Source organism: Lytechinus variegatus, chromosome 5, assembly GCF_018143015.1.
Source record: "Lytechinus variegatus isolate NC3 chromosome 5, Lvar_3.0, whole genome shotgun sequence".
NCBI classification, from domain to species: domain Eukaryota; kingdom Metazoa; phylum Echinodermata; class Echinoidea; order Temnopleuroida; family Toxopneustidae; genus Lytechinus; species Lytechinus variegatus.
In genome coordinates, this window is record NC_054744.1 from 20,801,292 (window position 1) to 20,815,171 (window position 13,880).

A 13,880-nucleotide genomic window follows, 5' to 3' on the forward strand; every position below is an offset into this window, starting at 1 on the left:
ATTTTCATGTAAAATATATAAAACTGATTTTTTTTTTGCTGTATTCCTCTATTCCATCATTTCATTGAAATTTCTGCATCACTTTATGTAATATAAGCATGTTTACATGTATATCTTTATAATGTCTCTTTTTTGTATTGACAATCTGTTATTATGCCCACATGCATTTCTCTGTACATTTCCTTTCATCGGCATTGAAAATAAATGAAATAAATTGAATAACAGTTGGATGTATTACCTCTCATCCTACCGTCTACGCCCATGCCAAAGAATAGCCAGAAACATTATTCTTAGGGATTTCGACACCTATTTATTGACCTCTTCAAACACAATGTCCCGTTTTCTAAAGTCGGGTTTGAATTAGACCTCGGTCTATAAGTCTGGTCTAACTCGGGCCAAAATATCACTTTTGACCACGGGTTGAACTAGAACGAACTTTCAGAAACACAAGCCCGAGTTAGACTGGACCCGCGGTCTAAGTGTGGATCTGTCAGACTTTATGGACTAAGTTGGACCCGACTTCAGAATACGAGCCAATGACAACGTATAAACGAACTCATCAGATCTAGATAGATGTATGTTTTCTAAACGAGCATTGACGGATCCAGGTAAGGTGGGGGGGGGGGGGAGCACAGCCAGCCCGTGCCTCCCCCTTTGAGCGGCACAATTAATTTCTGTAATGGAAAAATGCCGTTAAAAAAGGAGTGTGCCCCCCTTTTGTAAGCGAAGACCCGGTTTTTTTGCTTGTCATTTTTTCGTGGACAAAATATCTTAAATTTTTGGTTTAAACACTTTTTAAAATGTGCCCACCCTTCGAAAAATGCTGGATCCGCCCCTGTAGACGAGTGTTCACTTTCAGACTGCTAATAAAAATATACTAAGGGAAAAGACCGTGCCCTTCCGGCACAGACGATCATTAATTATGTCTGGAGTCCGAACCTTTCCATGAAACATGATATCAATATATTCATGTACTTTTTTTATCGGGCAGTTAAATTCAACAACTTCGTTATGCTTCGGCAAGATGGTACATGATGCCAGGGGAGGATCCAGGATTTTGACGAGCAAAATAAGAAACGTCCTCACTTGTGTATGAACGGCATGTTTCCATTAAAATATTTGCTGCAACCCTCTTGGAGGGGGGGGGGCGCACTTGTGAATGAACGACACATTTACATTGAAATATTGACTCTGACTCTCAAGTGGGGGGGGGGGGCGCAGGATTGTGCCCTTATCCCGCAACTGCATGATGCGATTGGCAATAACGTAACTTTTGTCGACCTGTAGTCGGTTATGATGGATTGACTTGGCGCTGCATGATTAGAGATTGGGAGACATGTGCCCTCTATGTTAGCTTTGGGAAAGGGAACTTCCAAACACCAAGGTCCAATCTTGACTAGATTGAATGTGGCAATTAAACTTCAACAGCTTTTGTCATTGCAACAATTTCTTTTGAACACGACCGATGCGTGAAGTCAATTTGTGTCCGTAATTGGAGTATTCAACCGGATAGATCACAATACTGTTATTTTCTGCACTCACAACAAGGCGCCATGTTTTTTAATCACAGTAACTCTTATGCTAATGACCAGAACTCTTTGCATTGGATAAGCTAGATAAGTTGAATTTAATACATCGAACCTCAATCAATGTTCGATTCGACATACCGATTCGAGAGATTGATATTAGCTGATACAGTTCTTGACATGTCCGTTGTTTATTTTCTTCAGGTAACGCCTAATATCTGATGAGCGAAAAGCCAGCGAGCTTATTTTTGTGACAATGGTTTACATCAGACATAACATGCATAATAAGAAAAAAAAGTCATGCCAAAGTTAGTCACTCACCACCACTGTTTCTAAAATCATACAAAACCCAACACTGCATTGCCTCACTATATATATATATGCCTCCTTCTTTTCCTCTTTACCTCTTCCTCCTCCTCCTGTTCTTCTTCTTCTTCTCCTTTTTTTTCTTCTTCTTCTCCTTCTGTTTATTCTTCTTCTTTTTCTTCTTCTTCGAATTTAACGAATATACAAACAAAATACGCAAAAAGGGCTCCTATCAGATGATTATGATGCAATCCCAGGATATTGTCGGCGTAAGATTTACGCATACTACTTTGATTCTTCCAAGTTCGATTGGTCACAATAAAGTCACGTGCTAACACAAGTCATGACCAATCAACATAACCCAAAACGGAGAGAGGCATTTGTGTTTCGCTGATCTTCCAAAAGAAACTTTTCGACTCACTGAACGATCTTGGGCGTAAGTTTCATGCACTGTGTATTATATATATCCCTTTGTGGGCGACATAATGAATGCGTTGTTTTTTTTGGGAAGATAACAGCCATTTTTCGCATGAACTTGTCAGTATGAAGATTTTCGGGATCGCTTCATCATTCCTCCTGACACTTAGAGGCCACCGCGCACTTTACGACTAATCCAAGATCCGATTTTGGAACAATCGAATTTTGCTTATTTTCAGAAAATGTGAATAAAAAGTATAGAAAAGGCTCAAATGGTCTGTAAGAATACTAAAACAACATATTTGAATGATTACAAGCCTTTATTTTTAGTAAAGGTCCAATCGTAGCCGATCGTACGATTGTTATGAAATCATTAAGACTAGATATTAAATTCGCTTTTATTCTTATGATTACATGCATAGTCACAGACTTAAAGATAGATATTCGTACGATGATTTAGATTTTTCGAACATTATACAGTAAGATATTCAAAGTCTCAATTTTATCATCAAATTCTAGGACGTTTTATTCCAAAATCTGATCGCAGACCAATCGTAAGGTATGCGATGGCCTTAAGAAATATTTTTAGATTATGGGCCGAATTTCATATAGAATTTACACATCATCTTTTACGGTTTTCCAAGGTTAATGTCTTTCTCATCTATTGATGACGTACATGTATATGCAGGCACCCTGGAAGTAGTCAATACGGTCCAGCGCTGCGTATGAGAAGAAAAAGAGAAGAAAAAATAAAGAAAAAAATACAGTAAGCTGGCATAGTTTGGGAAGGTAAAATTCTAGGAAGATCTCTCATGCACATGTTCAAAATATATACCTTAGCGGCGATTTTTTATGATTATTCGTAGTCTACTTGGAACCACTAACGATGCAAATAGTTAGACGCTGTCTAACATGCAAGAGCAATTTTATAGCTCTTTGTGATTTTAATAGTGGCGCCGATAAGCGCCGTTGGTCTGCAAAACGCAGAAAGCACTCCGAAAGGCTACGAATATGACGAATGATCAGAGGAAATTGCCTACATGAGAGCCCAAAATTTTCCCGGCTCTTCAAAGACCGTCTTGGATGATATAATTTGAGACAAAGTATTAACTGTTTAAAATGCGTGCAAGTCCGAAGGGCCTTATTATGAATCAGATATAATTAGTCCGCGACAGACTTTAATTAGTCAAAACTGTGATTAGACAAGACGTCAATACCGTTATTTAAGTTGTAAGTTTCATGTAGACTCGACTTCAGAATTCAGGATTTTAAGAATGATTTTCAAAAAGTTGCAATAGTTTACTTTGAATAATGAGATTACAAAGCTTATTCAGAAGCCATTTGGCTTGTCATACTCTATTCCTACAAACGGTTTCATGGATTTATACTTCCAAAATCAAAGGTTTAGTTATGGAAAAAATCGTTAACAGGTAAAGTCTGCTCTAAAATGAATAAAATTGTTGCTTTCTAGGGAATGAATTCGAGATGAAAGTACAAAAAAATAAAATGTCGCATTTTCTCTTGAAAATTGGTCTTAATTCAATCGTATGAATTTACTCCTTACAGAATCAGAAGTTTCACTCAATTGGGAATTACCTCTTTGATAGAACCTTGACTCTTGAAGATGAATTGATAGAAGATGAAGATGGGTACGTTTATAAGAGATGACACTATCATGATCATACCAAGCATGTATCCCCACCACGGATAGGTATACACATCCTCATACTTCAAAGGCTCGTACGCAACCAGGCTGAAGATAGATATTATCTGAATAATGAATTAAAACAAAATGATAATATGATATACTGCACATCTCCTTCTAATGTCTTAATAAAAGGATTAGCTATGCTTGGTCGAGCTCAGTCAGTGTATTTCGGTTTCTATATAGCACACTTCGCACATTTCCTGAAACATTCTGCATGTATTTTGTGAGAAATAAATGAAACTCTAAACCGTCATAACTTTAATTTTTTCTCATATCCGATTTTGATGAAATTGTCAGCATTATGTTTACATTTTCAGCATAGTTTACATGTTCACACACACAACAATTTTGTTTAGGCGGAGTTCGACCACCCTTGATGGTCGTTTTTTTTTCAAGTTACGAAAAAAGGGAGAAAGATGAAAGAAACTGTAACCAACCCCCCCCAAAAAAAAAAAAAACTATGAGAGTATTGAAAAGAGTGTGTTGATCCCGGGATTGGAACAATCTAATTAATAATGTCAATTATTGTGTTCATATAGAGAGGACATCTTTTAGTTTAACTTCCAATATCAGCACACATTGGTCCCACCCCTGTGAACTATATGAGTAATAAAAGGTTTAATGATGATGGTTGTATTCAAATAAACTTACAGCAGCAAAGAGTGGTGAGGCGAACATCCAGGTAAAAAGCAAGTATGGTCCTATCCAACGTACTCCAGTCATTTCAGTTATGTCACTCATAAAACGTCTTCCACCTGGAATAAAGGGGGGGGGGGGTAAAAGTTAAAATCACAAGCACAGTTGTCACAGGACTCATTCATTGAGAGTCCTCGGATATAGGAAGGTCAGCGGCACTTGCAGATCCAGGGGGGGGGGGGCACAGACGGCCAGTGCCCTCCTTTTGAGAGGCACAATTAAAATTTGTAATGTAAAAATGCCGTTAAAACACAAGTGCCCCCCGTCCCTATGAAAGTGAATATATTTTATTTATATTTTTTTTGCTTGTCAGATATTCCTCGGGAAAATTTTCCCTTTTGGAAAATCCTCTGTCCGCCACTGGTCCGCAGGTTGAACGGTTTCAAACCCAAGTCACCGTACTTGCACCGTTCACAGCGCTCAATATTGACAATGCATGAATTACAGGACATTAGTCATATTTGACTATTGTCGTGATTGACTTTATCTTTAAAATCTCACTTCTCATAATAATGAACGGATTTTTTTCAATAAGGGGTGCTGGAAGAGAAAATTGACAAGCATGTGTGTGCTTCTTTATTTTCGATTTTGATAAGTCCATCGTCAGAAGTCTTTGTCCAGAAGATATAAAGGGTCAAGACAGGGTCAGGGAAAGGCCAAAAGGTCAAAAAACTTTCATTGGAAGCCAAAATACATGTCTAAAAGCGGTTAATTAGAAGTTTAGAAGTTTTATTTTTCATGGGTTCTTGATTTTGAAAGAGTCTACATCTAAGAAGACATTACATATAAAGGGGTCAAATCTGCTTATTTAGGAACAAAATAAATAAAAAGAGATAGACGTCGAAAACATTCAGTGCAGTATCATCATGGTATTGCAGGAATACCTTGAAACGACTTGACAAACCATAATGCCCTTAAAATCTTATCATCTTCCATGTTAAGATAATTAAGTGCAAACAGGAAGGTTTTTTTTATATAGGAATTCAATTCAAGTTCAATTCTTTTTCAATTTACTAGTCTTTGATATGTAAAGAAGTATATCCTTTATTTGCTTTGTACATAATATTCGAATTAACAAGATATTATTGCAATGCATTGGGGTATAAGTATATGTTCAGAATAAACATCGTTGATCAGTGCTCCCAGCTCCTTAGAAAGTTGCCTAATATCTTATTTGGATTAAATTACGAATAAGATAAGGTTTGAGGATGATACGATAAGTAGGACTTTAATTGCCCCTCAATTAATTCTAATGTGTGACGGTTATATTATTTCAGAGAGTCAAAACTTTCGATCCTAGCAGAATCTTCTTCGGAGGCAAAGTGACAAACATATAAAGTGGAACAACCATAATATAGACCACAGCCATTCAACAGCAACACTAGAAATTTTCTTATTTCCGACAAAGAGGCAACATCGTGCAAGCATGCTGTTTGTAGTCAGTCATGTGTGTCTATCATGCTCGGGATCATGCTGATGTGATATATTCTGACCATTACTCGATCTCTGGAGCAAAGAAGGACTACACATTCCTGATTATGTGCTGACATTAACACGGCTAGTTTTCCAGAGCTAGTAACGTGAACTTAATACCAGATCTAATGATAGTGATGTGCATAGACGCTAGATGCAGATTTTGTTTTTGTTCTTTTTTCGTTCTTGTTTTTTCCTACTTGCTGAACTACCTGGATGTTACTAGAAAGAATAATCCATATATCATTGAACCACGGCCATACCGCAGCGAGAAAGGGGGCAGCTGCCCCCAGATATTGTGGAGACTTGTATTTTTACTGAAAAATAAATAAAATTGACCAAAAGTATGCTCCAAATCCTTAAATTTCACTTTACAAAATGCAGAAGGGCCCCAATAGTTTGCTCAGAACGGGCTCAGAACAGCACATGCACCAGAAATGTGTAGTCCTTCTTCGCTCCAGAGATCGAGCATCTTATTCGCAAGATAATCCAAATGAAATGTTAGGCAACTTTCTTAGGAGCTGGGAGCACTGATCAATCGATGTTTGTTCTGTTAACATATACTTATACCCCAATAGATTACAATAATGTCTGTTAATTAGAATATACTGTACATAGCAAATGAAAGAAATACTTCTTTACATATCAAAGACTAGTAAATTGAAAAAGAATTAAACTTAAATTGAATTCCTATATAAAAAAAACTTCCTGGTTCCACTTAATTATCTTAACATGGAAGATGATAAGATTTTTTGGGGGTTTGTCAAGTCGTTTCAAGGTATTCCTGCAATACCATGATACCACACTGAATGTTTCGAAGTCTCTCTGTTTATCTATTTTGTTCCTAAATAAGCAGATTTGACCCCTTTATATATAATGTCTTCTTAGATGTAGACTTTTTCAAAATCAAGGACCCATGAAAAATAAGACTTCTATAAACTTCTAATTAACCGCTTTTAGACGTGTATTTTGGCTTCCAATGAAAGTTTGTTGACCTTTTGACCTTCCCCTGACCTTGTCTTGACCCTTCATATATCTTCTGGATAAGGACTCTGACGATGGACTTATCAAAATCGAAAATAAAGAAGCACACACATGCATAAAAACACGGAAAAATAAGCTTCCTTATAACAGCTTCAGTGTACTTTGCCATATAAGGAAAGTTCATTAACCTTTGACATTCCCGGTCATAACCTTTTAACGAAAGGTCAAGAGTATATGGTTGTGTACACTTTTTTGTTTAGTATAACAAGACAAACAATTTGATGTGTCACTTGACAGAATTGGGGTAATTTAAAAAATTGACCCTTATTGACCTTATTTTGACCCCTAACATGGTCAAGATGACCAGTACAAATTGTCACCAAGTTGAAAGTTGTTCCTGGTGATGTCACCAATCACATAAGTGAAAAATCAGACTTAGCCAGTTTGTCGAAGTAGCTGGTAAATCATGACATATGCTGCCTGACATTTGCCTCCAGTATTAGGGTCATCGTGTTAATTCAACTCAAATGGGTGTAAATATAACACATTATCAACGGTACGTTCTTTTATTCTATTACCCCGTGTTCTATTTTCAACATCCTACGATGTGGTCCTCTCAAAACACCGTAACTTTCCCGGGAGGTTTTCTTTTTTAAGTGTATCTTAAATATTCAGTAAACCTCGTTACGCATTCATCATTAAACTCTTATACAATGTCTTTACTTACAAGAATTATTTCCCAATAATAATATTATCAAATTCTCACATACCCCCCCCCAAAAAAAAAGGAAGACAGAAAAAAATCGATTCAATACATACCATAAACCCATCCAATGACTCCATATTCAAACATGGCAACCCAGAGAAGCACGAAGCCACTGGCAGCATAATAATCAAAAAGTTGAAAAATGTACATTCCACCCTAGAATAATAATACAAAAATGACAATTATGTAGTTATTTTATTATCATTTTCATCGACAGATGTTTGAAATTTAGAGATAAAGTTAACTGCGATACTAAATAGACATTATGTAAAGCTAGAGAGACATAATTATGTTCATATTCATGATGTTCGAACACGAGATGAAACAATATTGAATCTGTTTGACTGAGTAGAAGGACAAACACCAAAATGCAGGTGTTGAAAATATAGAGATGTGCATTTCAATTTTTTTTAAAATCAAGTCAAGCTTTCAAAATACGTTATTGGTGCAATGGTTAAAGTCACAATAATACTCTAACTAAAAACCTGAAACCATATTGGGCATTCTCTATTCATGTTGTGTTGTGTTGAATCCTGCTGGAGTTTTCCCCTTTTCCCCTTTTCTCGACCAAATCTTGGAATTGATTTACCATATACACATGGACTGTGAGTATTACCTTTGTAAGATTGACTTTGATTAACAATGTGAACAATTCTTCTTTATTATTGGAGTATAAGCCAGGAAAAATCATGTTGATGTGGATGCTTCTGTGTGTCTGAATTTGATCTACAGTCCCATGTATATGATACAGTGATGTTCCAGTGATCTAGAACTCTTCTTCTTGTTTATAAACACTGAAGGTGACCTTCAAGTTCATTGCACTTTCCTACATTTGAATTTGACTACTGCATGTAACAACCATTGTTCACCTTATATTGTACTGAACAGTTGAGAGTGAAAGCCTACTTAATCGCATTCCAATATAATAAGCTTAGGCTTTTCATTCTGAATAATGGCTGGTCCATCTCCATCTTCAAGCTCAATGAACACTAGACAAACTGCAGCTGTAACATGCCAAGTGATTAAAGACCTCTTACAGAATGAAGAGTTCCTTACGATTCTTGATTCCGCTGTCAGTAGAGCTGTTGATAAAAAAATGTCAGAGTTAATTGAGCGCTTGGACAAAATGCAGAGCTCCATCTATGATCTGCAAACAGATATGGATAAGAAGAATAGAGAAATTCAGAATCTAAGAAAAATCAACACAACACAAAAATCCAAAATCGAAATGCTTGATCGAAGTATTAACAATCTGGAACAATATTCTCGTAGGTCATGTATCAGGATCCTAGGGAAAAATGAAACAAATGGTGAAAATACTGACACTGTTGTGTCTGACATTTACCAGTCTAAACTAGGAGTACATATTGACATAAGCAAAGACATCGATAGATCGCATCGAACAGGGAGATTAAGGTCCCAGTCCTCAGACAATCCCTTGCCACCACGCCCAATTATCGTCTAATTGACTTCCTATAGGAAAAGGAAAGAAATTCTGCAAAAAAGAAAACTCTTGAAGGGATCGGGAGTCATCATCGTAGAAGATCTTACTGCAAGAAATCAAAAATTGTTGAAGAAAACGCGTGAACACAGAAAAGTTGTACAGTGTTGGTCATCAGATGGCCGTATCATCGCCCTGCTACCAGCCCAAGGAGGGAAGACCATGACTAAGCTGATTACCTGCGAAGAAGACTTGAATAAACTATAAACATATCAAACTGAATGTAAACAAATGAAAAGGAAATACATGCATGAATCATATACTTCCAACTGAATCATACGCATGGGAAATGCATTATTTGTATGTACCCTGGTGAACTCCTATATGTCGACTGCTATTGAACAGACTCTGAACTTTTTCACACTTCCATGTATTTTGAACAAAGATGGATTTTATTTGTTGTGATATGCTTTTTATAATGTTGTATCTCTCTTCATTTCCTCTCTTTTCTCAAGTTCTTCTTTTCTGTCTTTCCTCTCTCCTAATACTTGGCTTGTTTCAAAACTTTACTCGTACATGTCTCTGTCAGTAATTAACTGTGATTCCTCTCCAGTGAATCTTGATAATCATTGGGTAAAATGTTCAATTTGTAACATTATAGAAAACATTTATAATTTGAAACAGGATTTGCTTAGCTTCATACATGATGTAACAAACAATAACTTTTTATGTAATAAATGCTTAAGTAAAATTTTTCCTTTTAATAATATTAATGATGAACAATTCTATGATACTTGTCATATGTCTTTTAATGACCGTGGAAATACGTTTTCAGATTCATTCCTACATGACATGATTAATAATGGCACACCAAAGTTATCCTTGAATAATGATGAGCCTTTTGATCCCATTAATTTGTCAGACCAGTATTTTACTGTAAAAAAATTTAATGAAAATAACAGATCTTTGGGTAAAACATTTTCTATCATACATCTCAATTGCAGAAGTCTTAATAAAAATTTTGAAAATTTAGACATATTTTTAAATGAAATTGAACATCACTTCGATATTATAGGAATATCGGAGACTTGGTTAAATGATTCATCTCCTTTATCAATGTTTCAATTAGAAGATTATTTATTTGAACATAAACACCGAGTTAGCAAAAAAGGTGGTGGAATTGGAATGTATATCAATAAGTCTGTGCATTACAAAATTAATGACTTAGCTACACAATACAGTACTTTTGAATCGTTATTCATTGAAATTCCACAAAAGGGTAAAAACAAATTGATTGGTGTCATTTATCGTCCTCCTGACAAATATGTTGATGGTTTTTTAGAAGATTTCACAAATGTTTTTCAAAACAATATTATGAATAATTATGAATGCTACATTATGGGTGATTTCAACTTAGATATGTTAAAAGTTTCACAAAATATTAAAATCGATGCTTTTTTCGATTTGATGCTTAGTTATTCTTTTCAGCCGCTTATTGGTGCACCAACTCGTGTTACAACTTCATCTGCCACTTTGTTGGATAATATTTTTGTTAACTCAGATTTATTTATCAATGCTGGTATTCTCATATCTGATATAAGCGACCATTTACCTGTTTTTGCAATTACTGGTTCGCTATTAAGTGTGCCACATGATTCTATTTATACTGTACGCTGTATCAATGATGACACAATTAATATGTTTTATAGTGAAGTTCAAAATCTGTCATTTAGTTTAACTGATGATGTAAATAGTTCGTACAATTCATTTCTCACAAATTTTACCAATTTATATAATAAATGCTTTATGAAAAAAGAACATCAACAGAAAAAGATATGTAATAAAAGAGTATGGATGACGCACGATTTAAAAAAGCTCTGCCAGAAAAAATCAGAACTTTATAAAAAGTTTTTACAATATCCTACACAGTATCGTGAGAAAGCATATAAAAGATTCAGAAATTATGTAACCTTAAAGCTTAGACAAGCTAAGAGTAATTTTTATTTCAAGAAATTCAATGATTTCAAAGACAACACAAGAAAGACTTGGCAATGTATTAATACAATTTTGGGAAAAAACAAAAGCTCATCTTCAAGTATTAATTCTGTAAAACTGAATGGTGAAATTGTAACTAATAAAAAAACAATTGCAAATGCCTTTAATGATTTTTTTGCTACAATTGGTACTAAATTGTCTTATCAACACATTAACAATTCTAATACTAATTTTGCTTCTTATCTAGATGACCCCAATTTGGAATCGTTATATCTCAAACCAATAAAACCAAGTGAAATAATTGATATAGTTTTAAAAATGAAAAGCAATACAAGTTCTGGTCATGATTCTATAGGTATCAAAGTTGTCAAGAAAATAATTCGTTTACCAGTCATTTGTGAAAATCTTAGTCATATTTTTAACTGTAGTATATCTACTGGCAAATATCCTGACTTAATGAAAATAGCCAGAGTAACACCAATTTACAAAAAAGGTGATACGAGTGAACTTAATAATTATAGACCAATCTCTGTACTCTCAATATTTGCTAAAATACTAGAAAGATGTATGTATAATAGAGTTGTTTCTTTTTTTGATAAACTCCAAGTTCTTTTCTGTACTCAGTTTGGTTTTAGATGTGGGCACTCCACATCTTCTGCAATATTGGAATTGATTCATAAAATTACGCAAGCAATAGAAAGGAAAGAATATACATTAACAGTTTTTATTGATTTGTCAAAAGCTTTTGACATTATAGATCACTCAATTTTATTTCATAAATTGCATTACTATGGGATCAGAGGTATTGTTTTAAACTGGTTTCGAAGTTATTTGAATGAACGACAACAATATACAGTTATAGATGGTATGGAATCAAAATATAATACAGTAAGATGTGGAGTGCCCCAGGGCTCTATACTTGGTCCCCTTCTGTTTTTGATTTATATAAACGACTTGCCAAAATGTTCAACCTAAGTTGTCTTGGAATAATCATATAAGTCATCTATGTGGTACCATATCAAGAAATATCGGAATTCTTAGAAAATTGTCATTTTTGCCCAGAAATATTCTCAAATTATTGTATCATTCTTTAATATCTTCTCATTTAAGTTATTGTTCCACAGTGTGGGGCTTCTCATCAAAATATAATCTCAATCGTATATTTCGTCTACAGAAAAGGGCACTAAGAGTTATAACTCATTCTCATCATTTACATCCTTCTTCCCCTCTATTTTCCAAAATGAATATTCTTTCAATCCATAGTATTATTATTATTTCTTTACAAACTGGTTCTTTCATGAATAACTGTTATCATGGTAGTATGCCACCATCCCTTTTAAATTATTTTATATTGAATCGATCCATTCATTCTCATAATACACGAAATAGATGCAAATTTCATCCTCCTCTGTGTCGAACTGAGCTAGCCAAATCAACCATTTTTTATCAGGGCCCTATACTGTGGAACAATCTACCTGTTAAACTTCAGACAGCAAAGACATGTAAACTTTTCAACTTTAATTACAAACGACACTTACTTTACACTGAGCAACCCCTTTCTCTTGACAAATAATCATAGCCTCTCCCTCTCTGTTTCTTTCCTCCTTCTTTCCTGTCCTGTCTTATGCTATATGGATGTATTTTTATGATTATGTATGTATTATGTTTTATGTTTATGTATTACGTACTATGTGTACTTATGCATGTTATATTGGGCCATCCAAACAAACCTGCTGAGCTTTCATTTGGTCCACCACTATTTTAAAATGTATTTGTATATTGCTTTGTACATATTTTAATTTTGTGGAAATAAATGAAATGAAATGAAATATGAAACTGAATAACCGTTCATCGTGAAAAGAAATTGTTCTTCTTCCGTTTTCACAATAGTGGTCTTTCATTTTTATATGAATATTTGATAGTACCAATTATCGTCTTTTTTAAAAAAAACTTGCTTTTAAAACAAATACTGTCCAGTTCATTTTTTTGCAAATCAAGAAAAATCAAACAACGATAAAGTAAATGAAAACGGTAAAAAAAAAATAAAAGCAATAAATTCTTATACTAGGTATATGAAATGGCTTAACCCTAAAAGGACTGGGGGCATGATGCCCCCCCCCCTCAACGCTTCGCACGATATTTCCAAAACGCAAAAACAAAGCGCCGCGAAATTGTGTGACTTTTTTTTGAGGTCTCGCGCAACTTTTGATTCGTAACATATATAGCATCGCGACGCCACATGACTTTTTACGAGACAATGTCATGCAAAAAATGACTCATTTTTAAATTTTTGTGTACAAAGTCTATGGGAAATGAAATTCATGAAAGGGTGATTATTTTCGTTCCAATTGTTCTTCTTGATTAATTCAGGGTTTAATCTAGTTGTTAAATGGTCTGTGATAATTTCCTTTGAAAAATAATGAAAAACAAAGGATGAAAAAAATAAAGATATACATAAGAAATTCTAAAAAAAGAAATACAAAAGGAAAAAATTGGCTTTCGCAATTTTTCTTTAAGAAAATCTTTGAATTATATCAAAAAGATGACATCTGAAAAAAGAAGAAAATT

At 34.6% G+C, this 13,880-nt stretch overlaps 1 protein-coding gene across 1 annotated transcript in view; it reads right to left on the reverse strand.

Annotated features, from left to right (window-relative positions):
- Positions 1 to 257: 257 nt before the first annotated feature.
- The window catches only part of LOC121415699 (sodium- and chloride-dependent betaine transporter-like), a 37,773-nt gene continuing 24,150 nt past the window's right edge, over positions 258 to 13,880 (reverse strand). The window contains exons 10-13 of the mRNA XM_041609006.1: positions 7,930 to 8,032; positions 4,609 to 4,712; positions 3,846 to 4,019; positions 258 to 2,968 (exon numbers count right to left, since the gene is read on the reverse strand). Of these exons, the coding sequence (XP_041464940.1) occupies positions 2,879 to 2,968; positions 3,846 to 4,019; positions 4,609 to 4,712; positions 7,930 to 8,032 (471 nt within the window). The 3' untranslated portion in view covers positions 258 to 2,878. The remainder of the gene's footprint in view (positions 2,969 to 3,845; positions 4,020 to 4,608; positions 4,713 to 7,929; positions 8,033 to 13,880) is intronic.